The sequence below is a fragment of the Gymnoscopelus microlampas genome (assembly GCF_963454915.1).
Source record: "Gymnoscopelus microlampas genome assembly, chromosome: 6".
Classification (NCBI taxonomy): Eukaryota; Metazoa; Chordata; class Actinopteri; order Myctophiformes; family Myctophidae; genus Gymnoscopelus; species Gymnoscopelus microlampas.
The window spans coordinates 37,907,858-37,935,314 of record NC_139943.1 but is presented as its reverse complement, the minus strand read 5'-3'; the positions used below and the strand labels follow the sequence as shown (position 1 = coordinate 37,935,314).

At 39.2% G+C, this 27,457-nt stretch overlaps 3 protein-coding genes across 5 annotated transcripts in view; all 3 read right to left on the bottom strand.

The window, feature by feature from the left end:
* The window catches only part of polr3b (polymerase (RNA) III (DNA directed) polypeptide B), a 29,040-nt gene extending 13,599 nt beyond the window's left edge, over positions 1 to 15,441 (bottom strand). The window contains exons 1-19 of the mRNA XM_084060149.1: positions 15,276 to 15,441; positions 14,336 to 14,368; positions 14,196 to 14,252; positions 14,050 to 14,114; positions 13,870 to 13,945; positions 13,427 to 13,527; positions 12,724 to 12,815; positions 12,511 to 12,628; positions 10,411 to 10,519; positions 8,750 to 8,872; positions 7,215 to 7,331; positions 6,893 to 7,027; positions 5,107 to 5,268; positions 4,385 to 4,585; positions 3,490 to 3,652; positions 2,335 to 2,488; positions 2,148 to 2,222; positions 305 to 403; positions 90 to 217 (exon numbers count right to left, since the gene is read on the bottom strand). Coding sequence (XP_083916275.1) covers positions 90 to 217; positions 305 to 403; positions 2,148 to 2,222; positions 2,335 to 2,488; positions 3,490 to 3,652; positions 4,385 to 4,585; positions 5,107 to 5,268; positions 6,893 to 7,027; positions 7,215 to 7,331; positions 8,750 to 8,872; positions 10,411 to 10,519; positions 12,511 to 12,628; positions 12,724 to 12,815; positions 13,427 to 13,527; positions 13,870 to 13,945; positions 14,050 to 14,114; positions 14,196 to 14,252; positions 14,336 to 14,368; positions 15,276 to 15,347 — 2,080 coding nt within the window. The 5' untranslated portion in view covers positions 15,348 to 15,441. The remainder of the gene's footprint in view (positions 1 to 89; positions 218 to 304; positions 404 to 2,147; positions 2,223 to 2,334; positions 2,489 to 3,489; positions 3,653 to 4,384; positions 4,586 to 5,106; positions 5,269 to 6,892; positions 7,028 to 7,214; positions 7,332 to 8,749; positions 8,873 to 10,410; positions 10,520 to 12,510; positions 12,629 to 12,723; positions 12,816 to 13,426; positions 13,528 to 13,869; positions 13,946 to 14,049; positions 14,115 to 14,195; positions 14,253 to 14,335; positions 14,369 to 15,275) is intronic.
* A 1,669-nt stretch (positions 15,442 to 17,110) lies between these two features.
* On the bottom strand, positions 17,111 to 21,573 carry endouc (endonuclease, polyU-specific C). Its single transcript, XM_084060163.1, has 8 exons — positions 21,418 to 21,573; positions 20,831 to 20,887; positions 20,640 to 20,739; positions 20,440 to 20,551; positions 20,160 to 20,281; positions 18,401 to 18,513; positions 17,984 to 18,134; positions 17,111 to 17,662 (listed from the first exon to the last, which is right to left on the bottom strand). Exons 1-8 carry the CDS (start codon positions 21,432 to 21,434, stop codon positions 17,384 to 17,386), a joined length of 951 nt encoding a protein of 316 aa, XP_083916289.1. The 5' UTR covers positions 21,435 to 21,573; the 3' UTR covers positions 17,111 to 17,383.
* Positions 21,574 to 23,658: 2,085 nt separating this feature from the next.
* Positions 23,659 to 27,457, bottom strand: part of ppfibp1b (PPFIA binding protein 1b) — a 32,306-nt gene continuing 28,507 nt past the window's right edge. For all 3 annotated transcript variants that reach the window (XM_084060143.1, XM_084060144.1, XM_084060145.1), the window contains 3 exons: positions 25,966 to 26,133; positions 25,059 to 25,124; positions 23,659 to 24,918 (listed from right to left, as the gene is read on the bottom strand). In XM_084060143.1, coding sequence (XP_083916269.1) covers positions 24,844 to 24,918; positions 25,059 to 25,124; positions 25,966 to 26,133 — 309 coding nt within the window. In that variant the 3' untranslated portion in view covers positions 23,659 to 24,843. The remainder of the gene's footprint in view (positions 24,919 to 25,058; positions 25,125 to 25,965; positions 26,134 to 27,457) is intronic.

Sequence of the window (27,457 nt, the reverse complement as noted above, 5' to 3'; positions counted from 1 at the left end):
GAATCTATTGATTGCAGATCTTCAGTAGCTAGAGACCTGTCCACCATGCCCATAGTGAGGATGCCTACTGAACTGAAACGATGCCTTACCCATGGCCTGCTTGCCCATAGCACACTGGTATGTGTTCCTAGGGGACTGGTTATGATGGGGGTAGGGAATGAGGCCAGCACAAACTCCTAGGAGCGTGAAGGGCTCGATCTCTAAGTGTGTCGTGTTCCTGTGGAAATTCAGACAAATAAGAGAGGGTCAGACACCACTGTTGGAATTAAAACGAACACATTCACAAGGATTTTTTTCTACTTACTTGCAAATCATGTGTTCATAAAGGGCGATATGACAGTCATTCTCCTCGTTCACATCCAGGTATTCCACCAGGCTCTCATGAAGGAAATCCTCAAATGTTCTTAAAAAGCATGTTAGAGGAGTATAAGAAAATGATCAACTGTGACAATGGTGAGCAATGGTGTTTTAAAAAATCTGGCATGGGGCTAGGGATTCTACCCCACAATGCAACATCACAGGGGACAAATCTTTTCGAGTGTCCGCCATTGAAATTGGGGAGTTTAGTCTACAAGAGGTTCGGGCCACTCAGGCCACTAAGCGGCCCTCACACCTACGTTGCACCACCGATACGAGCGATATGTCTGAGTCATAGTTTCAGGGCTTTGTCAGAGTAGCCGTTGTACAGTATATGGGCATAGCGGTCGGATCTGTGGTTCTGGACAACCGGATCTCCGCCCCCCCCCCTCCCTTTTGTTTTTGTACACACTTTTTATTTTATTTTCTAATGCATTTTTGTATATAATTTTTTATTTTCTCATGCTTTTTTTGTACATATGTTTTTTCCTCTGTATTCTTATGTTGATTTTTGAACTGTTTGGTTGCTACTATATATGTCTATGAAATTAATTCAAGGACCCCAACGGAAACAAGCCCGCAAGGACTTTTTTGGCCGGACCTTTTAGACAAAAGCATTATAAATGTAACTGTGTTGTTTTACATTCTTTTGCTTAATAAACATTTCAATCAATCAATCTCCATATATCCCTATGGGTGTATTGGGTTTGTTTATGGTTATGTCTGAGTCATAGCGACATGGCTATGGCCCAGCCTATATATGGGCGTATCGGATTTGTTTATGGTTATGAGTCAGAGTGACGTGGCCGTGGTCAGCACGCCGGCTGGCCCATTAGCCAATTCTAATAAAGAAAATAGCTCAATGGAGTTTACAGCATTGAGTTGATGTGTAAGCACTGTTTTGTAGTTCTGCACGTTGCACGTTAGAAACAACGATGCTAAAGGAACACTAAAGGAGGATGGATGTTACAGGGACAAATGGCTGAGGTGAGCCAGGGAACACCATTTAGAAAAAAATAGGTCTCATTAATGGCGTTGATCATTGGACTAGCAGATAAGGAGTGGAGCAGCAATCACCAACTTCTGCCTTGTCTAAACATCAACATTAGTTTTACATATCTTGTGTGTGCTGAGTGCGCACCAGTTCACAAAATGATGAGTTACTGGGTTTGATTTGGAAATCTACGGTGTCCAATGTTGTTAATGGAATGTGAAATGCAGTTGCTTTTATTTAATGTTACACTATTGTTTACCACGGTACGTTGCATATACACATGACGGTGTGATCCGGGAATCCCTGTTGACTATTTCATAGTGCATTTATTTCTGTGAAGTATAGGTAGGCTACTTTTATTTAATGTTACAATGTACTAGTGGTTTACCAAATAAAATTTTGCTGATTGTTTTTATATTATGTCATATATTATGGTATCATTACATTTCATACTCTTACCTAATTCAGAATGACTTACATACCATGAGGACATTTGCACAGCCCTGTTGGTTAACCACAAGTCTTTCAATATTCTTTGAAAATAGCAGATCTACAAGGTCACAACGCATTGATGGGATATAATTTTGACCTTCATGTAGTACAAAAAAACAATCTCCTGGATTCTGACAGTCCAATGTTGGCAGCCCTGATTCATATTGCATTAACATACACTACCATACAGATTTATCAAAATAACATTTTATTTACTAAAACAAGTTAGCTTAAGTGGTTGGTTAATGGAGTTAAGTCATGTGCCTTTTACCCCAAACCACATTTCTCCCTTCCGTCTCCTCACCTGTAGCCCTGGGATAATTCTTCTATGTGTTTGTTTTTCACCATTGGCTGTCCCTTCTTCACGATGATGTATGGCCTGAAAGAATAACACAGGTTTAACAGCTATGTCACCAAAGGGACAGAGTTTTACAATGCATTTTTTTTTATCGATATTTCACAAAGTAACATGCATATCTTAAGTTGCCCACCTGCAGAGGCGTCCCCCATCAGAGGAGATGTAGACGCAGCGATCTGTCAGGTTGGTGGAGATGGAAACAAACTCGTTGATGAAGCCGGCCCGTCGCATCAGCCTGAAGGTGTTGACCAGCTTGTGGTGGTCTCTGATCACTCCTAGAATGTTACCTGCATGCAGAGAAACAGAGAGACCCACACACAGTCAGAGAAAGAGAGAGCTAGATGACACCAGTGATCATAATAAAAACATAAAACTATGTCATAGCTATATCCAACAGAGATGGAAAGAAACAGGAACATTGAAACTAAGTCTGCAACAAATTATCATTTTCATCATTGATTAATCTGTCCATTATTCAATTAATCTATGAGATTAATTTAGACAATTCAATTACCGTAAAATACGTTAATGAAGTAAAAAATGGTATATGCTCATCATTAGTTACCTGACTAATAAGCAGTCCGAAAATAACTTTTCAAATAATTTTGTGGAATAAAGGCAAGCATTAACATTTTGGCGATGTATTAGAAATATGAATGTGACATCACTAAACCGATTATATGACCACTCAAATTTTATCTGATACAGTTTCTGTCAGTCGGTTAAGCGATTGTTCGATTAATCGTTACACCCTTGTTCTGCTCTGTACTGTGCATGCTCATTGCAGAACGTCAAGCAGGCTGACAGCTGCAGTGTGCAGGGCCAAACCTGCCTGAGCGGTTGTATTCATATCAAGCCTGACAGACAAATGTCTAGAAAACAGAGGAGCCAGCGCTCACTGCCTCTGTGTGAGGGTAGATTTGCAGGGAGCACGCTCCGAAGGGCTTTGACACCTGCTGTTGCCAACTAATTAAATGGCATGGCAGCTAATATAATTTGACAGTTATCTGTGGATAGAAGGGGGAAAAAACATATACAGTAATTAACAGGCCAAGTTCTGTCTTAAGAATAATACCTACCGGGGCAGCAAAATGAAAGAATTATCGGATACTAAGTAAAACAGCAAATTGCCTTCTGTAAATGGGACAGAAAAACATCGCCCAGTCTCCCCCCTTGTGTTATTAGGCACAGTATTAAGAAACAAGTGGATTTTAATCCTTTTCACGCCATCACATATTCAAGCATGAGCAGCCAGTACTTTCTAGTATGTTTGGACCTTTCTTCATACCGTTGAGGAAGACAAGGAAGACACTGGGGTATGCGAGCTCCTCTCCACACAGCAGGTTGACGTCCTCCACCCCGAGATTGAAGGCCAGTTTGATGATGGGACCGTCCTCCATGTCTGTGGTGATATGGGTCATCAGAGCCAGGTTCTTCACCAGACCGCAGGCCTAAGGACAACAACACAGACTTGCAACATCAACTGTAGAAAAGAAACACTTTGAGGGGACTAATTTAAATATTCACACAAATCAACATCCATCATGAAATCCTTTCTTTACGAGTTTTTACCCATAACCACTTTTCTTTTTGCCCCAAAAATGTCTTTTAGGGGCTTTTCTGCCTTTATTGATAGTATAGTGGAGATAGACAGGAAACAGGGAGAGAGAGCCTATATGTGGTATGCGCCCTAACCGCTAGGCCAGCGTCTCCCCATACCCATAACCACTAAAAACTACCACAATCTCTGAATGCAAAGGTCTGTTAATAGCCCTCCTGAAAGCCGTGAACGGAAGCGGTCAGTTGTTTGCCATTTCCATTCAGGAAAATATATTTTTTAAATATATATATATATATATATATATATATATATATATTTAAAATATACGCTAGGGTTCATGTGGTTAAAAGGCCTTTACTTCATACCATCTGGTAACCTGCTTGCCCCTGTATTCCTGCAACACCTGCTTGGCTGGGGCAGCACTATTTATTAAATAGTACTGGACAGATTTGACATGTGGTGTTCACACAAGCTGAACAACAGTACACAGTGGTGCACACATTCAGTCAAGTCTCTGAGTAGCCAACGATTAACATTAAGAGCTGTTAGCTTTCACATGGAGGCGGTGTTGGCATAACCGCATCAGTGGGGCAGCAGTATGGGTCGTGGTCGGCTCGCTCACCTCTCCTTCAGGGGTGTCTGAGGGGCACAGCATTCCCCACTGGGAGGGCTGCAAGGAACGCGGTCCACTGACTTTCCTGGTCTTCTCGAACTGGGAGGAGATCCTGGTCATCATGCCCAAAGCTGAGATGAAGGAAAGACGCGAGAGAACCTGGGTCACGCCCTGACGGTCCATTTTGAATCTCTTCAGCGACCAGTTCCCCTGTGGAAAAGGACAGAATGACATGAGATTCATACCAACATCTGCATTCACAGTTCGTCCCTTTGTCCCGCCTCTTCATCAACGTCAGTGTATCGTTGATGTCGGGCAGAAACCTTGCATCTCCACATTTAATCTTTTAGTTTTTTTCATAAATGAATGCACAATTTTATACTTTGTTGTATGACATTAACACGTAAAGTAGTGAAAATAAAATGTGTCGTGTAGATCTTTTTTGACATCTTTTGCATGTAATGATATTTCTAAAATAAGGACAGTAGGTTGAAAGTGGTTAAGTCTGTCTGTGGGTTTTTATAAATAATTAACCCATGAAAAGTATTAACAAGAGCTTGCAACTAAATAACTACAGTGGATCCATTGGAACACAGGTTATTTATTCCATTTCTGTTTTGTTCATACAAGGTTTCTGCCCGACAGCGACGATATTTTATCATTTCGTTTAGAGAATGAGGATGACATTGCACATGTTTTCTCTCGTTGAGTTTTCCATTCTTCCAACTCACCGTGGAGATGGCATTGACCATGCCGTTGGTGATCTGATCCTGCCGCATGTGCTTGACCACATCAAACTGAGCCGCTCTCTGCTTGGGGATGATCTGGTCGGCGATCTTCTTCAGCTCCGAGTTGAACTTCTTAAAAAGATCCTCAAACAGCAGCGACAGGAGCTGTCAGTATGAAGAACAAGAGGCTCAGCGAGGAAGACTCACATGATGCTACACCTGCTGAAAACTGTTAAGTGTTAGTTTAAATGTTTACAGTGGGGTTTCCAAACGGAACGTCAATGAAGTTCAAAGATTCACTTTCCGGGATGGAGTCATCATCGTATCCCCAGCGGATATGCGGTCTTAACTCTGCAGATCTGCAGCTCTTCTCCAGATGTCCCATCCCTTATCAGCAACAAGGCGTGGTCAGCAGCAGATTTTAATAACCAGGTGTGCCAGCTTGCTGATAAGCCTGACCTGGCCCCTCTCCCACGGCCCCTCTCCTCTCCTCTTCGCTCGGCCTTGCAGGAGGCTAACTCTCACGCGGACCCTCCCCAACTGGCACATTAGCATACATCAAAACAAACAGGCAGCGCTGCTTGAAATTAATAAAGAAATTAAGCTTCCGTCGTGCAGCCGGGCCAATTAGTTGAATGTCAGGGAATCATAATTGGAGAGCAAGAAGATTGCCGGCGTTGTGAGTGTGTAAGCCCCCTATTGAAAGGGGGCTCTGTGTTCCCTCCCCTCCCACTCCTTATACAGAGCAGGTTGGGGGGTGGGGGGTGAAATTAAAGGCCTTAAGACAGCAGTAATTACATTATCAGAGCCGAGACCCGCGGATTAGCTCAATCGCTCCAGTCAAGGCAGCGTTTTCTATTGTCGTGGCGCAGAAAAATCCCCCGGCTTCCCCGGGCCTGGGGTTTTGGTGGCGCTGCATATCTCTCCCCTGACAATGCCAGGCAGGCAGGAATACAGAAAGGGTGGGGGGGGAGTGAAGGAAAACAAAACAAGCAAAAACAAAGCTGGTGGAAAACAAATGAGTCTCAATAAAAAAAAAGGAAACATGGAAGCTGACACAAAAGCTCAGGTAAGAGATCAGGACTACTATAGTATGAATACGTGCACTGTCCCAACACTGTGATCTGTGATCATCACAGACACAAGCATGTTCTGTTGTTACATAGAGCTTTAGACATGTAACATGTGTACGCAGTATGCTCACTTTTATTTCAACAGGGTGGCTTTACATCCATACTGTATGGGGCGGGGTATTAATCACTTAAAAGGACGACTTCACCCATTTTCAATCTATCATCATATAATTGGTCCTAATGCTGATAAGGTACCATTCTTTTCTTTTGTCTGTCTCAGAGGAGGGCTGTGGACAGTTCAGAAAACAGCCTACCAGTGACATCATCGTTGGGCTTTTTTTTTTTCCTCAAACAAAATTTCTATTTTTTTATTCAACTTTTTATGAACACCAGAACAATGGCTTCCATAATAGTATGCCAACTTTCCAGGAATAGAGCCTGCAGTTTCTATTAGCTTGGATTCCCCATCGATGATGTCACTGGTAGGCGGGTTTCTGAACTGTCCTCCCAGTCCCATTTTATACTTTGTTGTACGATGGTGATAAGCTGCGAAAAAATCCTACAAGCTCACGTGTCGCAAAGCAAGCTTTTACAGACCACTTTGACAGACCAGTGGCCAATGGAAGTTTGCTTTCTTAATTCATTCTGACTGTGACAGAAAATCGTAAAGTTTTGGTCAAAAAGCTTCGTAGCAGATGTACGCTATGAGAGTTTACCTGTCCAGCCAGCTCCAGACGTTTGTTTCCGTAGTAGTCTCTGTCATCCACCTTGTTGTCTCCTTGGGCGAGGATGACCCTTCGCACCATCACAGCCAGGTAGATGCACTTGGCTCGGAAGTTAAACTCTTTAACCTGAGGTCACAACAGGTATAATGTTCAGTAATGAGACTTGAACACCTGGTACTGTGAAATGAAGCTCAGACTTTCATCATCGTCATTGTTGTGTGTTCTGTGTGTGTGTGTGTGTGTGTGTGTGTGTGTGTGTGTGTGTGTGTGTGTGTGTGTGTGTGTGTGTGTGTGTGTGTGTGTGATCACTTACAGGTACGTGTGTGAGGATGAGTTGCGCTAAAAGCTCTCTCGCCTCTTCCATCTTAGTCTTCTTGGGCCCTCCCCACATTCGTTGTCTCCGCACTTTATTCCCAAGGTATTTCAGAGCCTGAGAAGCAGTCAGTTCAGTTGCATATAAGAGCAAGTCGAATAGACAGTGGACAATAAACACTGCTGTACCGGAATCAAACACTAAAGCCTGATTTATACTTATGATGGGGTTGCTTACCGAAAATAGCAGATCAACAAGCTCAATATTGTGATGCGTTTTGAGCTTGTAGACCGGCAGTTTTGGGTGAGCGTCGAGCGACACCATCATACGGAATATAAATTAAGCAATAAATAAAGAGCAACGAAACTAGCTCATTATCAAATAACCTTTGAAGAAAATGGCCTTTAAAAATGCATGCCATGAATGCATTAGATGATAATGTTGCTCTAAAGAGATTTTTTTCCCCTTTCCTTCACGAACAGCAGCACATAAATGCACGTAGGATCAGTGTTGTGGGAGGTCATATGAATTACAAAGGCAGTGACCTTGGAAGCTTCATCCTTTATAGTCTACAGAAGCGTGCACGTGTGCTCACACAAACACACCCGCCCACACACACACACACACACATAAACACCTGAGGCAACGATACACAGGACTGCACGACTGAACTAGAGGCAAGGTCAAAGGTTAATCAGACTCAACACTTTCTATGAGACCACCCACCCTGTGCTCTGTGCTACATTTAAATATGGTGAATAAATCATTCACCTGACCACCATGTTAAAAAGACAATGTCCATCATTTTCAAATATACAAAACAAAACAAATCTGAAAAGTGAAGGTAAATCCATGTTAGCCAAGCAGTGGTGCTTATCCTGGTTGATATCATTTTATTTACCACGCTGGCATCACGCTTTTGGGCAAAATCTTTCATTTTTTTCTCCCACATTTATAAAAAATAATCAACAAGCTCACAGCACATTGCAACACAACACGTAGTGAGCTTCTATTCAATTGCTATCTGTTATTAAACCTGTGGAGTGTGGGCAGGAAAGCTTCAGAAACACTGGTTGCTAGGGTGCAAAAATGTCCCTCATCAACGCATCTCTGTTAGCATGCATGTTAACAAACTGATTGCTTGTGTTCATCTGGAAAGGTAATTGAACAAAGAGGACAACAATAAAAAAAAATCCTTACTTAACCACTTAAGCACTACAGTATATTTGGTATGATGAATAGAAAAAATATTCGATACAATGCATTATGAGCTGGTAGATCAGGTATTTTCACCATTTGTGAACATTTTGTAAAAACAAATGACCATTTTTTTTCAAAGTTTTGGAAGATTCGCTGAAAATAGGAACGGCTGGGTCACTGTGGTTAACTGAATCAGACAAAGACGCAGTCATGTGACCAAAGGAACAAAGAAATACTATTGTGTTAAGTGGCGTAAGCCAAGTGGTTTGTTTGGGTAAATAGTACACCAATACAAAGTTACAATTACAGTGGGCAGGTGTGGAGCTTGAGGGTACCTGAGTCTGGGTGAAGATCTGTGCCTTCTGGCATTCTTCCAGGCTAGGGGAGAAGTTGGCCATGACGTGGTCCTCTGTGCCAATCATCTGCACTATCTCTTGGTCACTCTCCACGCCCATGCCCTGGGTACAACATATACGAGATGTGCTGAGAACTGGATGAAGAGGTACAACAGGCTATAGACGGAGACGATGTGTGGAGCTACATTTCATTTTATGATCATACAACTCTAACAATTACAGATATTAAGAAACACTGACATGAACAGAGCAGTTTTTCTTATTATTATTTCAAATAAACATGAACAAAGATGCACGACAGGGCAAACATCCAGCAGAAAGAAATAAGCTGTGTGTGTGTGTGTGTGTGTGTGTGTGTGTGTGTGTGTGTGTGTGTGTGTGTGTGTGTGTGTGTGTGTGTGTGTGTGTGTGTGTGTGTGTGTCACACATGTCCTTACTTTGCTTACTTACTTGTGAGGGCTAAATGTAACCACAAGTATAGTAGAATTTGAGAAATAGACATTGTGAGGATAATTTTCCTATACAAACTGTTTGTGGAGTTAGGCTTACAATTAGGAAAAGATTCAGGCTGGGGTTAGGCATTCAGAAGTTAGGTTTAGAAGTTAGAATTGGAGTTGGTTAAGTGCCGTGTCGCACACCAAAAATTACAGTTTAAAAGCTCACAACACGTATCACGTTTGATATGTTTTAAGCTTGTAGATCGGCTGTTTTCGGTATAGTATAGTAGTAAGTATATTTAGGGTTACGGCAGTGGCACATATAAAAAAGCTGTCCTCACAAGTATAGTAATACAAACCAGTGTGTGTGTGTGTGGGGAGGGAAAGGTGAGGCAGGAGTCAGGAGGTTGTTTGACATTTGCTTATGGAAATGTGGGGCTGTGGGAACTGATGCGACGGTCCCACAAAGCATCCAGGGCTGACCTGGGAGCTGTGCAGACCACGGGGAGAGCCAGGAGGAACTCACCCCAGACGCCCGAGTGCAGGGCAAACAAAACAGACAGGCAAATGTGCCTGACGGTCATGGCTGACATTACACACACTGTTGACATGTTTGGACAACGCAGTCCAACAGGAGAATGGGAGCTGATGAAAACAGTCGGCTAATTGACATTTTCATAAGGGTGACACAACTGAATCTACTGCGTAACTGTTGAAACTATCCGACTTTCCATAAGATGTGATTGAATCGATGATTCAATACATACCTTCATGGTGTATGCATGTACACATTTTATATAAAATACTGAATAACAGTGTAGAATTAAGAGACACTGAAACTTTCATAAAGAGCGGGTAAAAAGAAATACCTAACTATACATGGCTTTAGGCTTTTAGATTTAGCTTACTACTATTACTATCATTATCATAATTATCATTAAGTAGTAATAATACTTGTATTATATCTTTATTTCTCTTTTGATATTTCATTGCTTCAGCACGACTTCTGTATTTGAGACATATTCAATAAATAAATTGAAAAAAGAAAAGAAAAAAGTAGCAGAAATAGGTAATACTATTGGATATAGTAGTAGTAGTCGTTTGTAACAAGAGGATATGTAGTCTTATAGCACCCCCTACTGGACACATGGCTATCATGCTGCATCCATTGTCGACTCACATCATGGAGAAGACTTTTCTTACCTTGAATATAATAGCTATGGGAGCATCCTCTGACAGGGTGTTGTGTCTCAGGTAGAAGCGACCCTGCTTCACGATAATGTTAGTCCTACTCTTCTTCTCATGGGTGGAGCTGGAATGAGATGACAAAGCAACAACCACTGAGCATCTGACAATTAACAGCTTTATGAAATTAGGAGAGTTGAGAATGACTAACAAATACGAGAGTTCGATCACATGTTCCGACTACTGCTGTAATTTTAACCACTTTTTTTGGTTTTCTTTGGTTAAAATAAGTGTTAAATAGCTTTATATTCTGAATTCTGATTGTACTCATTGCTATAGTGTATTTGTTCAGAAACAGGAGTCTCCATGTCTCTCCAACTCTTTATTAAAAGTCAGGATAGAGAACTCAGACAGGATACAGATTAAACAAGTGAAATGGGAAGTGATGACACAAAGAAATGAGCAGACAAAATTGGAAGTGGAACAATAACAAAAATGAAGCTGATAAATGGGTACTCTCTCCTGATTGTCTGAAATTTTGCAAACCACCTGAAAATGTATTTTCTGTTTATTAAAGAGCTGGAGAGACGGGGAGACCCCCGTTACTGAACAAACAGTCTATATAGAGATGAGTACTGTCACTATATAGTGCATTAAGCTTTCAACAAAAATGTCTTTATTCAAAATTCAAAATTATTTACTGAATAGACACCAATCTGTAAAATCTGGGAGCACTCAGTCTGAGTTCCGTCCGGTCTCCATGGGTGTCCCCCAAGGCTCCATATTAGGCCCCGTTCTTTTTACTTTATATATCAATAATATCATTTCTTCCCTTAATGACTGCTATGCACATCTTTATGCTGATGACACAGTCATATATTGTATTGCGAAGACAGCCCAGCTTGCCAATAGGAAGCTGCAGCTTGCCTTCAATGTCCTCCAGGACGCCCTGGTTGAGCTTAGGCTGGTTTTGAATTCAAAGAAAACTAAGTTTATGATATTCACTAGGGCTAGAACCTCCAACCATGATAACTTAGACATAATCTCTTCGAGTGGCTCTTCAATTGAGAGAGTCTTAGAATATAAGTACCTTGGAATATGGCTCGATGAGAAATTATCATTTAAACTTCATGTAGACAACCTGGTCACGAAACTTAGACAAAAAATGGGCTTTCTTTATAGAAATAAAGCATGCTTTCCTGTTTCGTGTTAAAAAAACATTATTGAAGCCACTTTTCTGTCTGTCCTGGATTATGGGGACACTATTTATAGGATTGCTGCGCCATCAATTTTAAAGCGCCTTGATACAGTATACCACTCTGCCTTAAGATGGGTAACTGGTGACAGTTATGGCACCCATCACTGTACCCTTTATGGGAACGCTAGCTTATCCTCTCTCTCTGAGAGGCGTGTTAAACACTGGTATCTCTTCATTTTTAAAGCCATCTCAGGTATGCTCCCGCCTTATATTTGTGGTATGTTGGAGCAGAACCCTAGCTCCTACCAGACCCGCTCAAGTGATTTCCTAACACTCAAGGTTCCATTTGCTCATACAGAGCTAGGCAAAGCAGCATTTTCTGTTAGTGCTCCATCTACTTGGAATGAGCTCCAGAAGTCCCTAAAAATTAGATCACTGCCTTCCTTGGGTCAATTTAGGGCAATGGTTTCCAACACTTATTTCAGACTGTAACTGCTTTAATTAATTTTCTTATGTATCTGTTTTAGTTCTGGAAAATATTTTGAGTATTCTTTGTCTTCTGTTATTTAATATATTTGATATGGAATTGTATATTTCTATCTCTGTGGATAAAATTGTTGCATCTCGGCTACATTGAAAATGAGGGCCTGCCCCTCAACTGTATTCCGAGTTGAATAAAAGGTTATGGTGATTATTTTAACCACAAAATATCACTTACCCTACCTTTAGACCCACTAATCTTAGAGAAATGGACTTGAGTTAAAACTGTAACTTCTCTTTGCCAAAAATAGCAGCTCTACAAGTTCAAAACATCGCATCGCAACCGGCTATCTTTGCCAAAGGTTTCAATTGGTTAACAAAAGTACAAAGTCCTTGTCATTACATGGAACTGGGGTTTAGAACAGCTCCTGTGACAGTACCTGGTGACAGAGGCTCCCACTGCACCCTTCCTGTCCTGCTCTACAATGATACGATTCTTGGACAGCTGTTCTTGGATCAGAATGACCTTCTCCTGTCCCTTCACAATGAAATAGCCCCCTGTTAAATAAAGATAGGACGGCACAATTAAAATTAGTTGGAACCCATTCTTACAAAACGCCAAATGTTTTATGTAAATAAAATTGTTTCTTTACCTGGATCAAGAGGACATTCATTGAGTTTAGCAAACTCCATGGGAGTCTTTCCTGTCAGGACACAGTTGGAGCTGCGCAGCATGATTGGCATCCTGGGTAAAATATAACAACATATAATGTTACAATAAAATAATGTGAAAACACTTTGAGGTCAGTAGTAGATAGACAGACAGAGAGAATGTAACGGGTAATAATTCAGGGGTTACACTAGCGGCTGTCTGACTGCCTGTGGCAAGTAAACAAAACGTTCAGGCAAGTGGAGTTTGCTTTCAGGCTGCCCGACGGGCAAGTGCGTTTGAATAGGAAAGCAATGTCTTCATTAAATATTGTTGGTTATTCATGAAAGAACAAATAATGCTACCGTTTTACAAGTAGCAGTTGCGCTCTTTCAGTTTACTTTTCGGGCAAGTGGGCATGAACTTTGGGCAAGAAGAACATGACCGGTACTTGCCCGACTCCGAGACCTAGTGTCAACCCTTGTAATTTCATAGTGAATAAAAAATGTTAAAAAAAAAGTTATTTAGCAGTGGAAGTGTATAAAACTAACAATATCTAAATTGAAAATTGTAGGGATGTTCTGTTGGATGTAGGTAGGGGTCAGGTGTCGCAGGAGGAGAGAGAGTTTATGTAAGATGGACAAATGCTGACGTTTTCTCAAACATCTAAAATTGTAGGACAGATGAATATTAGGAGGGTGTAATACCTTCCGATGGGGAGGGCATTACGGATGATTCTCTGACTGCCTCGAGTGTACTCTATGTCCACTGTGATAGGTGCAGAGTACGTCATGTCTCTAAGACGGCACTGGAGGAAACAATAGGCATCACATGTACAGTACATTACAGTAGTATATATTGGACATTTACAAGAGAAGGAATAGTTAAACGCCAAGAATAAATTAAATGTGTATTATTGTATTTAACAACTTAAATCCTATATACTTGACAGGAGTCACCCAGGGGTCTATACTAGATCCACTCGTTTTTCCCGGTACACCACATATCTGCTATTTTCTGTGAATGTTTGGCCTCGGAATAGGGTTCCTAGTGGTTAAGATATTTTGTCACGTTTTTCTGAATAGCCAATCAAAGATGAGCCCAGGTGAAAATGGTGATATTGTCTTCAACAAAAAGAGCCTCAGCCTACCTCATGAGGAGAGACAGGTCTGGTCACATTAAAGCTCTCTTCAACATCAGGCATGCCAACATAGATGTTAAGGTATCTGTAAAGAAAGTAATTCAGTTGGTTTGAATTTGTGCAGCACAAGAAAATAAAGGTTCTCTTTGAGTGAGGAGTTGGTAGGAGTAAGGAAGGACTTGCACTTACTTGAGGTACCACATTGGATCTGCATCACTTGTGATCTTTTCATTTGCCTTCATGATCTTCTTTATCTATAGAGGATCATATTTGCATTTACATGAAGACACAATTGGTTCAGATTTGAAACATATTCACAATATAATCCTATTTACCTCCACATTGATGAAGTAGTTGAACGAGTCAATGTGCTGCTTTACCAATCCTTTCACCTGTCAAAAACACAAACAGTCGCGTGGGCAAAACTGTGTGACATGATGATATAAATGAACCTTGAAGTCAAATGCAATGTTACCTTCAAGAACGCGGGCAACAGTTTCCATTTTTCCTGTCCAAAAGAAAGGCCCACAAAGAGATGGTTACAACGTTGGACATATAAAATAAAATAAAATAAAATAATTAAAGTGACAAAAACATGCACCAACATAGGGCTGAGAGTTGTTGGCAACAATAACAGTAACAGAGGAAAACAAGTTTGATATTTATAAAATACTATGTTGGCCCTTTTGGTGTGTTTGCTTGCCAGTGTCCAAATACGCTCTCTTAAGAAAATCAATATGTAAAGAATAAAGATGAACACTGAGCTGATAACATTTCACACTGAGAAATGGCAGTGGTGTAAAGTAACTACTGTACTACTGTACATTTACTCAAGTACTGTAAATAAGTACAATTTTGAGGTATTTTTACTTAACTGAAGCATTTCCAATTTTCAGTCCTTTTTTTTCAGTACTCCACTAAATCTCAGAGGCAAATATTGTACTTTTTACTCCACTACAATTATTTGAAAACTTTAGGTACTAGTTACTTTGTAGATTTTGATTATTGTTGCAAAGCATACATTAACCACTTCAGCCCTATTTTGTCCATTTGTAATTAGGTGATCTACAAGCTCACAATCGACGGATTGTGAGCTTGTAGATTTGCTATTTTCAAAAGATTTTCACACATTTGAAAACTTGAAATGGGACATTCTACATAATGAGTACTTTTACTTTAGGTACTTTAAGTACATTTTGATACCAATAGTCCAATACTCGTGTACATTTACTCAAGTAAACTTTGAATACGGGACTTCCACTTGTAACGAGAGTATTTCAATATTGATACTTTCACTTAAGTAACATATGTGAATACGTTTTCTCCACCAGCCAGAACCACGCCGTACAGCTCATCAGCACTGTCAGTGTGTTGACATTCTGCTCTGTATTTCCATCTTAAACTAATAAACTGACCTCCACTGTGTTGACAGGGGCTGCGAGCTGCTGGACGCTCATGTCCGCAAACTCGTCGCCCAGTATCTCCATGGCTGCTTTTGTTGTTCAAGTACAAATAAGTAGAAATGGTAACATTTTGTTCAATGTTTATACAGGCACCGGAAGTAGCTGCAACATGCGTGCTTTCTGGTGTCACACTGGGAACAGTCCGTGTACGGCAGCAATACAGAAGGGTTCCATACATTCTTCTTTGTGGTATTTCATTTCAAGGGCAGTTTAATATAGCATGAGCGCCATCTATAGTTGATGTTGATAATCTATCAATTGTGCAATAAAGTGATTCCTTTTAATGCAGGTGTCTTCAACAGGGGGTCCGAGACCCCGTAGCCGTAGGGGGTCCTCAGACTCAGAGTAACTACAGGGGGTCCGCCAAATCTTTGTGTGTTGGGGAACATTAACGTTAACGGTCTCAAAATGCATATTAAGATGAATCCACGAAAAGATAATGTGTGTCAAACAAGTCTGTGAAATCTATGAATTGATTGATTGATTGAATATTTTATTTAGAAAGACATGGTAAAAGTACAGGGAAGTACAATTCACAATACAAGGTCCTCTAAACTGGATCGCTCATAAAAGCACTTGGCTTATTTAAAATGAGATCCCTGTGCACTCAAATCATGATGACATTTAAGAAGACATACAAATATACACTACTATGCAGAACGTCATACAATCAGTTTACAGGTTACTGGTATGAAAAACAAGAAATATGTACAATAGACAAAAAGGTTTAGTCTATTTGTACAAACAAGTACACGTTTTAAGCCGTACATGGCTTATTGAAATGTGTGTACGCTTTATGTTTTGTGGTATAAAACACAGTTTTATACAATATGTAGTGGGGGTCCCTGCGTCATCTCTGTCTCTGCTAAGGGGTCCTTGGGCTGAAAAACGTTGAAGATAGACCCTTGCTTTAATGACAATGAAAGACAGACAATGAAATGGTAATTATAGCAATAGAATATCTTCTCCACTGTACACATTCAGATTAGCTATAGCATGTCTCCACACCTGACACCTCTACTCCCAATCTACAGTAGGAATAAACATCTGAGCATCAAACCAGTTTATGGATGTTTCTAGACACATCCTGTGAATATCTGCGATCAATCTGTGCCATGAAATAAATGCTTCACTATTCTTTATAGCATTATGCACACTTTTCAACCTTGTCTTCATATAATTGGCCCTCCTCCTCAATAATGTTCATTATGGTACCATTTCTGTCTGGTATTTTTGGATTAGTTTCCATGGACCAAGATGCATAAAACTCATAAAACTCAATTGATGTGTTCAGCTCAGAGGTCAGTCATTTTCTGAGTTCTTGTAGTGTAGTTGATACTGTAGATTGGCAAAGCATTTTTATAAGCATGTGCCTGTCATACTCTTGAAATACATTTCCCAAGAAATCAGTTTCTGAAATATAATCAAGTGCAATTCTTATGCATATGTCACATTCTGAGATATTATGATTGAATGATCTGTCTTTAGAAACAAAATCCCTTTTTTGGGTTTGTTCTGACATGATTTCATACAAACAAAGTAGTAAATGAATATTGTATTATACTAGGTATTGACTTCACTGTCGAAATACTTGGTTTACATTTATAAAATAGCTCTACGATCCAACTAAAATGACACTATTTGGGGTGTTTTATAAATTGTCTTGTATTTTAAAACATTAAACATACAAGGTGAGGGCTCTGGTAAATCTTCATAGTCTATTTTAAGTATATGTGGATATGATTAGACGTGAAACAAAAATGTTCTCTTGACCACAATAATTAGAATGCTTTACATATATTTTTATTTGTTATTGTTAAATGAACAATAATGGAGTTTATAATGTTATTGTCAGTACTGAGTGCTGACGGCATTGTATAAAAAGACCAAAATATATTTTGCTATTTGGTCATTGTAAAAAGCTATGCATGCTAAAACACTTATGTAAAAACAAATGTTCATAAGTGATCCAAATTCCATTTATTGACATGTATTTGAAATACAAAACAGTCAGTGGAACATTATTTAAAAGCCTGCCAATCCATTTGCTTCAGCAGCACTCACTTTCCAGAATGCTGACTGAAATGCCTGCTGTTGCTGCTGAGGAGTTTTGGGTAAGCTGTGCTAAGGGAGCGTCCATGCCTGATGACCACTAACTCCATCTGACATTGATCGACGTTCACCAGCACATTGGTGCTTCTCTCTGTATTGATGAGGAAAACAATGGTGTACAGGGCCATCTCAAACTCTGGACTGGACCCAATGAAGGCACTACCCACAGGCTTCACCAAACCATACCAGCTAAACTGGAGATTCAGGACATGGTCATCTTGATCAGGCTGAGGATGAAAAAACATAATATGGCAAAATATTTGAGTGAAAAAAAAAGAGAGGGGCTGCAGGGCATGACATACACTACAGTGCACATCTAAATATGTTTAATATTGTGTTGAATATAGCCTAAATTATCTGAAAATCATGTTCTAGTGAGTGTAACCCAATCAGAAATAGTTCAAAAAACTAGGACAGATAGCAGGATAATATGAGTTAGTGTGTAAGACACAGTAATACAGTACAAAGAATGTTTGAATTCGAAACCATATTGTACAGTACTGTATGAGAGAAAGGTTTGCTGCAAGATGAAGATCTACTGTACTTACTACATCATGTTCCCTGGCTTTGTAGCCTTTGTAGTCCAATTGCCTGTTCTTTTCCTGCAGGTAGAACTGGACCCAGTTGTGGAAACCAAAGATCTCATTCCCAGATTTAGTCTCACCCACAAAGACATGCTCAAATCCAGAGGAATCCATACTGGAGAACACATGAGAATTCACAAATCTCATACAATAAACTTGTATGGCAGAACATTCAAATAATCTACAGTGGTTGCACTGGTTCATTTGATCAGTGTCTGTTTCATTTAACGTACACAGCTGTGGATGAGATCTTTAGTGTGAGGGCCTTCTAACCACTTAAGCCCTGGATACTTCATTATACGACAAATAGCTAAAATAGCCAATCTACAAACTATTTTGGATATTTTTTTAAAGTGGCTAATAAGAATATATAAGTCTTACGGTCCATTTCTTTGTCTGCGGTAGAGGTGGAACCAGATTAAGTACAGCTGACTTTTAAACTGCCTCAAGTCAGAGTTGGACTGGCCCTTGCTGACCAGGTACTGGTGTGCACGCTGTGAAAACAAAACAACACTTCAATACTAGCCTGGTTCCTGACCATAGACCCCGCCCACTCTCTGAGTGAGCTCCACGCAGCTTCTGTCTGATAATCAGGCTACTTCAATACATCACTAACCTGAACCTCAACTTTGAGAAAATCTAAATGTCAATATGAATTTTCACAGTTTTTCACAAGTTTAATGACCAGTATCACAAAACATGATCTGGAAAACATTCAATTGAAACATCTGGATCTGGCTTTTTTTTTGTATGAAAGCATAGAGATAGAAAGATAAATATTGATTTATTCATTATTATTATAATTTCTTTTAATCATTTTTGTGTGAACTGTAGATCAAACTAAATTCCCATGTCTAACTTCCATGCAGTCACTGTATACAATGTGTGTATACAGTATATGCTGTACATTCAAATGTGTAGATGTGTATTCAAAGCTCTTCTTTGGAGAAACCACAAAAAGCCGAATCAACATAGCATTCCCAATTCCCATACTCCACACAGATGGCTGAGATTTTATGTTGCTTTTTCTTACAACAATACTGGCTGAGGCATTTAATGACTTTAGCAGACAGGAAGACAACTGTCCCCCTGGAGTTAAGCTGCACAGAGCACTGTCTATCCAAGGAAAACAGCAAAACCAAAACAATTTCAACTTAAAAAAACAGGAGGAGGTAGTCAAACAATGTAACATTCGTTAAAGGACCCTCGGACATTGAAGCAGATTAAATGCGATGATAAATAAGGTATGAAACAATTCATCATTATTATTTGCCTTTTCCCCTTTTCCCCCCTCAAATGTATAGCCATTGCCTATTCCCCATGTGTACTACAGTAGACCAGTGGTTCTCAACCTGTAGGTCGGTAACCCCTCAGGGGATCCCCACATGATTTTGGGGGGGGGGTCCCCAGATGACAGTGAAATGACAATTTAACGACTCTTAAGAACTTTTTAATACCTGGAAGAAAGAAAAAAAGACCATTACTGCATCAAAAGTAATCATCAAACTATACTATTAAAACTGGTTAAACATTGGCCAAATTGTCAAATAATATAAAAAAGAGGCAAACATTGTGAAAACAGCCGATTTACGAGCTTGTAGATCTGTTATTTTCACAATATTTATCTGTGGAACCAAAAATGTAATGCCTCAACTCCAGTGCTTATCAGGGTGGGGGGTCCCCAGTTCTTTGGAGGGGTCACGACCTGAAAAGATTGAGAACCACTGCAGTAGAGTAGACTACCTGTTACTACCTGTCTAGTCCCTCCCCCTGGGGAGGGACTAGACAACCACATGCCTCCTCCGATACACATGGAATCACCCAGCCACCTCTGCGGAGGTGGATGGGTGCTTCGCTTTACCTTGGCTTTACATCACCCAGCTGCCCCACATTGTGTAATATTATCTGTACACATAAGTCTATTTGTACAAACAAGTACACGTTTTAAGCCGTACATGGCTTATTGAAATGTGTGTACGGTTTATGTTTTGTGGTATAAATTAGTCTCATTCACCATTTTAATATATTATAGACATTTCAGTAGTCCTCCTCAATAATAACCTCTATTTGCAAGGACAATTACTGTAGCAAGGTTCTTGTGAGCTTGAATATACAAAATAAACATACTGTACAAATTTACCTTCATGACCGCCGACTCTAAGACAGCATCCAGGAAGAGATTGTTCTCTGTCACCTCATCTGTTGAAACTTGCTCTGCCACGCCTGTGGATCTTTCATAGTTATCCAACAGCTTCATGAAACCTGCAGTAGAAAAAACATGTACTCATTTATCCTACTGTATACTGTAGGATCATTAAAACATAGTAAGGCATAGTAGAGTGAATAATGCCAAGATTTAACCCCCCCCCCCCCCCCCAAAAAAAAAAAACAAAAAAAACAATAGCAATATGAATACTCACAGGAATAAGTGGTTATGGTGGCCAGTTTGTTTTCATTAACATGGGAAAACAGAGGCCGTGAGGCATGGTCCCGTGCATCATGGCTGCCTTGGTTTATAAAGCCAGCTTTACCCTGCAATCCAAATAGGCTTCCAATTATTTGATTGAAACAGAACTTTTAAAATGTTGTTTTAAAAAATAAACCATAAAGATATATGTACTTGAACACTGATAGTGTAGTCTGCCCCAGGTGTCATTCGGTTGACATCCAGCCTCCATAACTCATTGAAAATATTGGACAGTTCCTGGTTTAATACTGGTCTAGAAAATGGTATATAGAAGAGAGGGAACAATTAAGAAATCCTGGTTGTAAATCAAATACAAGAATGTCAAGGCTGTGGATAAAACATACCTGGAGGCATCCAGTTCAGTGTAAAACACTGTAAGGCAGGCAAGGAAACAGCAGAACCTTTAAATAACACAAAAAATGAAAACATTATCAAGAATGTTTTGGGTAAGGATACACACACACACACACACACACACACACACACACACACACACACACACACACACACACACACACACACACACACACACACACACACACACACACACTATATATATATATATATATATATATATATATATATATATATATATATATACACATACATACATACATACATACATACATACATACATACATACATACATACATACATACATACATACATACATATACATTCAAGAGCAAGAGAGAGAGAGAGAGAGAGAGAGAGAGAGAGAGAGAGAGAGAGAGAGAGAGAGAGCATTGAGCAACAGGACAAAAAAAACAGAATAGCCTACACCCAAATTTGCCCTAGAGTAGACGGTAGACCTAGACTGCATATCCTTATTTAAACATGTAGGCTACAGGGGATAAAAAGTAAAAAAAAAAAAAAAAAAAAAACACTTAACAGTATTAAGTTATTTCTCTATGTAAACATGAAAACGCACCTTGTCATTGCAGCCATGGCACTTTTTGCAAACTTTCCACTTCTCAGGTCTTCACCGCGTCTCAGTCAATCCAGATGAATGTAACTGTAGCTCTGATAGGCTATCTTCGCTGTAGGCGAACAGTCTTCTCCCGGGTGGTTGAAGCCAGAAGGGGGCGAGGGGCGGGGCTGGCGGCAGGGGCAGGCAGGAGTAATGCTAGTGCTGAGATGCTCTCAGCAGCAGGAGGAGCAAGAGCAATGTTCTCACTAAATAAGTGTAGAGGAATATCTTGCGGAGTTTCAATGTTAATATGTAAATATGGCAACTCAGTTAGATGTAGGTTTATGGTTTCCCATGGACTATAGCAGTTGCAATTTCTCTTCTTTCATAACATAATCCCCACACCAAGAGTAAAAAAAGAAAAAACGTTTCAGTCATTCGGTCCGACTTCACTGTAGCCCATAGTAGCCTTTTCATACGCGATATGTGAAAGTTTATAATATTTAGATAAATTGAAAAATGTCAAATACAAAAGTAGTCGTAGTAGTGAATATTTATTTTTGTTTCTCATAAGCGTGCATCCGTTGTATTTTTGTTTCTCATCATCCGTTGTCCGTCAACAACACAGCCGTCTGTGCCTCGACGTTTGCGCTCTGTCTCAGCTCGCTTGGTGCCTTCTGGCTTCAACCACCCGGGAGAAGACTGTTCGCATCTTGTAGCGATCGCTGAACTGCACTGATACGCCCAGGAACAATGGCAATGGCTACGCCTATTGCTATTACACAGTGGTGGAAAGTACATTTACTCAAGTACTGTACTTACAATAAGTACAATTTTGAGGTATTTTTACTTTACTGGAGTATTTCCAAATTTCTGTTCTTTTACTTCTACTCCACATCACAGAGGTAAATATTATACTTTTACTACATTACAATTATTTGAAAACTAGTACTAGTACTTTGTAGATTTTGATTATTATTACAAAACATACATTAAACACTTCAGCCCTATTTAAACTTTGGCTATTTTAAAATTATTTTTTTAAATATAATAATTATAATAATTATTTTTTAGATATAATGATAACTTGTGAAACGGGACATTCTGCGTAATGACCACTTTTACTTTTGGTACTTTAAGTACATTTCGAAGCCAATACTTTTGTGCTTTTTACTAAAATTTTGAATACTGGACTTTTACTTGTAACAGAGTAGTTCTACATGATGGATACCTTTACTTAAGTTAAACTTTAGTAAAAAGTACTTTTTCCACCATATAACTATTACATCAGTGCAGCTACTTGGCAGCGCAGCCCCACATGAAGTTTGTTTTTTTCTTTCTTTTTTTTTGGCCGGGATACCTTTACTTCTAGATTGATTTGCCACACAAAATGTAAATGTCGAGTTGGCTTATAACACTGATAACTGTCTGTAGCCTTTACAATTCTGACCGAGATTTCTTTGTTGAACTATTCGATCAAATAAAATAAAAGGCTAGTTATCCGTTCGGTTATATTCCTCTAGTCTAGGCCCTTTCATGGAATCTTTCTCCACCAGGGAGCAGCATTTATCCAGTCTCCTGGATTCTTTCTCCTGCCCCTTTACTCCTTTGATCAAAAGCATCGTCATCTGATCATCTTCCTGGTAAAAAAACAACAAAGATGGTAGAGCACTGTACAGTAGTACAGAGGAGCAGATTGGAAGAGAATTACTTTTGGTGGGTGTGTTAAGTTATATCTACTGTTCAGAATACACATACTCTCTTTTCCTGATAGGGAATTTGTTCAGTTGGCTTTTGATTTATCAGTTAATGTAACATACAACTAAAAACACCTCAAACAAATAGTCAAAGCAAAATTATTCTTGACAGGCTACAATTTCTACACTCTTTGTGCATTCTTCACAAAAACAAGCACAGGAAAATACTTTCATCACTTGTTCAGTGTCTGTGGTCCAGACATGGAATATGAATATTAATTCAAAATGTGGAGCTCCATGAACGGCAATCCAGCACAGATGCATCTGTAACATTGCAGAGTGAAGAAATACCACATCATCTGCCACTAATGACAACCTTATTGGACATGTGGTGCTTATTACCTGTGCATTACACATATCCTAGTATCTCACCAAATATAAATAAATCACACAGATCTGACATAGTGGATTAGCCCCGAATTGAGAAACCAGGGGTCCCATTTTAGGGCTATGAAAGTCCTATACTAGGGAAGAAACTTTGAGCAATTGAGTCAAGTAGCCAATCCTCTTTAAATAACTTTAATGACCTTAAAAATTGATAAATGAAAAAGTACACAGTATAAACGTTATTCCCTACTGCGGTCAAAGGCTGCATGAAAGCTAATTTATACTTTGGCGAAAAAGTGTCGTGCGACATGTCACTGACAAGAATCAAATGATGTATTTCCAACTTTCAAGTATCTACAGACTTTTTTCAGTTGTAAACTGTGTCAACAGAAACCTTTTCAGTTGAAAATATGAGCATTTTCACCAAAGCATACATTTGTTCTCAACAGCATCATTACTCTGACTACAACCTTGCATCATTTCACTTCTCTCTGAATATGTTGCAACGCCATTCCACAAATATCAATGTCATGTGTGAGTCACCAGGGTTCCATATTAAATCCATTTGCAGTATAAAATATAAAATAACTGACAAGTTCCACCCATCTGTTAACAGTATGCATTTCAATATCATGCAATGACACTTAATGAATCATATTCATTATCCTCTGTATGGAGTTATGTATTGGTGCAAATGCATGCAAAGAAGGTTAATGGGTTGTGCAGCACTGTAATAAGATCAAGACGGTGGGAGGGGACACAATAAAATAAAAAATACATTTTACATCAGAGGGGCTTACATAAGTTCTGCAGAAATTATAGCAGCTGTTTTGAGTTACTTTACTTTACAGTCAGTTCTAAAAATAATCTGCACAGCACATTACACATTTGAATAAATTCTCTGACTTCCAATAGTTACATAGTTATAAAGATATATTATTTCTTTATCTGCATCACCTAGATGACATTTTTATGCTGGATGATGTATCACTTAAAACCAGAAAAAAAGTATATGAACAACTAATATAAAAATGTCTCCAGTAACCAGCTGGCAGGCAAACAGTGGTGTTGCCCTTAATTCTCTCCCCAATAGGCCGAAGGTGAAATGAAATGAAAAGGAGTGACACATCAAGAGTAACAGTGGGTACTGGGTCGTACGTTTACACAAAACCATGGTTTAAAGGAGAGAGAAACTTGGTAACACTTTTGGCTCATCTTAGAATGTAACACTAAAAAGCGATCTGAGAGTGTGTACTTTTATTGTACATTTGATGGGAGAGATGTGTGTGTGCTAGTGGAGATCGTTTGGCACAGAGTTTCATTCACAGCAGCATTAGGGTCACACAGCATTATGGTGGCAGCCTCACGCGTTGGAATCTTCATCTGTCACACTGGGGTTGGGGGAATTTGAGAAGAACTCGTCGTCTTTCAGCATGCTCTGTTAACGGTAATACAAAAGGGGCGGGGTATATATTAATTACATACCGGTACCCAAGAGTCTGTGTAATAATTCTGACAGAGGCGCCATGTGCCACATGTTGTGGTAACTTCTTGACATGTTTACTATTCAAGTCTTACCGTTAGGTTTTGAATGCCCTCTGAAAAAGCTCCAATCTGTCGCACAGTTCCCTCTGAGTCCTCCATCTGCAAAAAGAGACGCAACTCCAGTTTATATCCCAAGTTCCGAACAGTAAAACTAACATCAATAGGGATAGAACTACTGAATATTTCCATAGCGGTCTATCAATTACTTTTTAAATTAATCCTATAATCAAGAAGCGTGTTTTTTGGATATATAAATATAAATAAATATATATAAATCAATGAATCAATGGGCAAAACTTCTAGTGATTTTGTTAATTGACTAAATCGATTATAAGCTTAAAGGACAACTTTTTTTTATTTATATTTTTTTATATTTTAGCTTGTAATTAAAGTAAATAAAAGATGAGTGTTATTTTTTTTTCATTTACTGCTTTCTATAGTTTTAGCAATTTTCGCAATCTTTTTTACAGTGGGCGGGGGCATTCTGTCCGGTGGCTAAATATGGCTTTTTTACACAATAAAAAAGGTCCTGTGGTCTTTGATGGCCAGATGTGAGTTATTGGGGGCTAGAAGAGCTACTGTAAATAATAATAAAGAAAACGCGGGTTATTGTGTAAAAAAAATACATATTTAGCCACCGGACAGAATGCCCCCGCCCACTGTAAAAAAGATCGCGAAAACTGCTAAAACTATAGAAAGCAGTAAATTAAAAAAATGTAACACTCATCTTTTATTTACTTTAATTACAGCCCTATGTTATAATTTGTCGTCCAACAGTGTCACGCAAAAATACTGAAAATAGCTGATCTAAAACAATAAAGAAAATATATAAAATAACAAAACAACTACAGTAATTCTGTTTTCTGTAGACATGGTGTAGAATGTAGCAATGCCTTGAGCCTGACAATGGGTCTATATTGAGGACATTTGACCTTCCTACCTGCTCTAGCCTGTCAAGGTCATCCTCATAGATCTGTAGCTCCACAAAGCCCTTCTGGAAGCCCCGACCCTTTGGCATCTCCACATCCATGGGACAAACGTATTCCTCATTCTCTTCATGCTTCTTCTTCCTCAGACTTCCAAAGCTCCCAAACGTCAGTTTCCTTGGCTGGTTAAGGATGGAGAAAGATACATAACATGTAGTTTCTTTTGTTCTTTACTGTAGGGCAAGTGCTAACGCAGTACTTTGTCCATGAGTGGTGTATCTTATGGCTCTTTTCCACTATAAGAACTACACAAACTGTGCCGTGACGTGTAACGTATTTCACAGGTTCAGGATTTGTTTCCATACTCTCGGTTTCAGATTAGGGTCTTAGAACAAAATTTGGGCCCTGCTCAGGATTTGGTAATTCCCAGAACTCAGAACTTAAACTTAAAAAAAAAAAGTTGATAAAATAGCAAAAACAGCCGATCTACAAGCTTGTTTTTAATTACTTTTTATTTATTTTGTACCTCCCCCTTCAGGGGTGGTTATGGTTATAACTAAAATATTATAAAAAAATCACACCCAGTGTGAAGTGGGCGGTGTGCGGTCATCACAACATGATTTACTTAAAAAATAAAATAAAAAAAGGCTTGTCTCTTCCATTGTTGGATTATGTAGGCCACTGTATTTTTAGACATCTTAAGTTCAGCTGAAATTGTTTTGAAACTTTGACCAGATCTGTGCTTTGTTACAATTCTGTGTTTAAGCCTTTGTGATATATTCTTTGATCTCACAGGGCCAGTTCTAGGAAGACTTTCCTTTGCCTTCTTCATATCGGTTTTTGCTTTCCTCATTTCAAACATAGTAATATTTTCTTCCATCTTCTTATCTTCAATGTGTGTTTGTTCTCTGTCCTTTGACCTCATGATTTTCATTGTATCATTTTCTTCTATTCTCATTTCAGCTATAGCAATTTTTGGATTCTTCTTTACGTCTCCCACCAAGCTTCGTCTCTTCCATTGTTGGATTATATAGGCCACTGTATTTTTAGAAATCTGAAGTTCAGCTGAAATTGCTCTGGAACCTTGACCAGATCTGTGCTTTGTCACAATTCTGTGTTTAAGCTCTTGTGATATACATTTGGATCTCACAGGGCCAGTTCTAGGAAGACTTGCCATTGTCTTTGTTTCGGTTTTTACTTTCCTCATTTTAACCATAGTGATTTTGCAATTATTTTTCACAGATCTCATGAAATACACAACATCTCAGTTAAATATACTACTCTCACATCAAAATGGTTTTAGATTATTTTCATCATGTGTCTCACTAGCCAATCACAGGATGTGGAATTGGAGCACTATGTCACTGTTGTGACACCCAGTGTGAAGTAGGTGGTGTGTGGTCATCACAACATGACTCACTTTAAAAAAAGGATAAATGACTTTTTCATACTGCTATTCATAGGGCTGCAATGTGTCATGTGTTTCGCTAGCCAATCACAGTCCTG

Coding starts and splice junctions, on each gene's coding strand:
- endouc (XM_084060163.1), bottom strand. Junction 20,552..20,639: donor ACTACACTATCAGTGTTCAA/GTACATATATCT, acceptor TTTGGATTGCAG/GGTAAAGCTGGCTTTATAAA. Junction 18,135..18,400: donor CGCAGACAAAGAAATGGACC/GTAAGACTTATA, acceptor TGTGTTCTCCAG/TATGGATTCCTCTGGATTTG.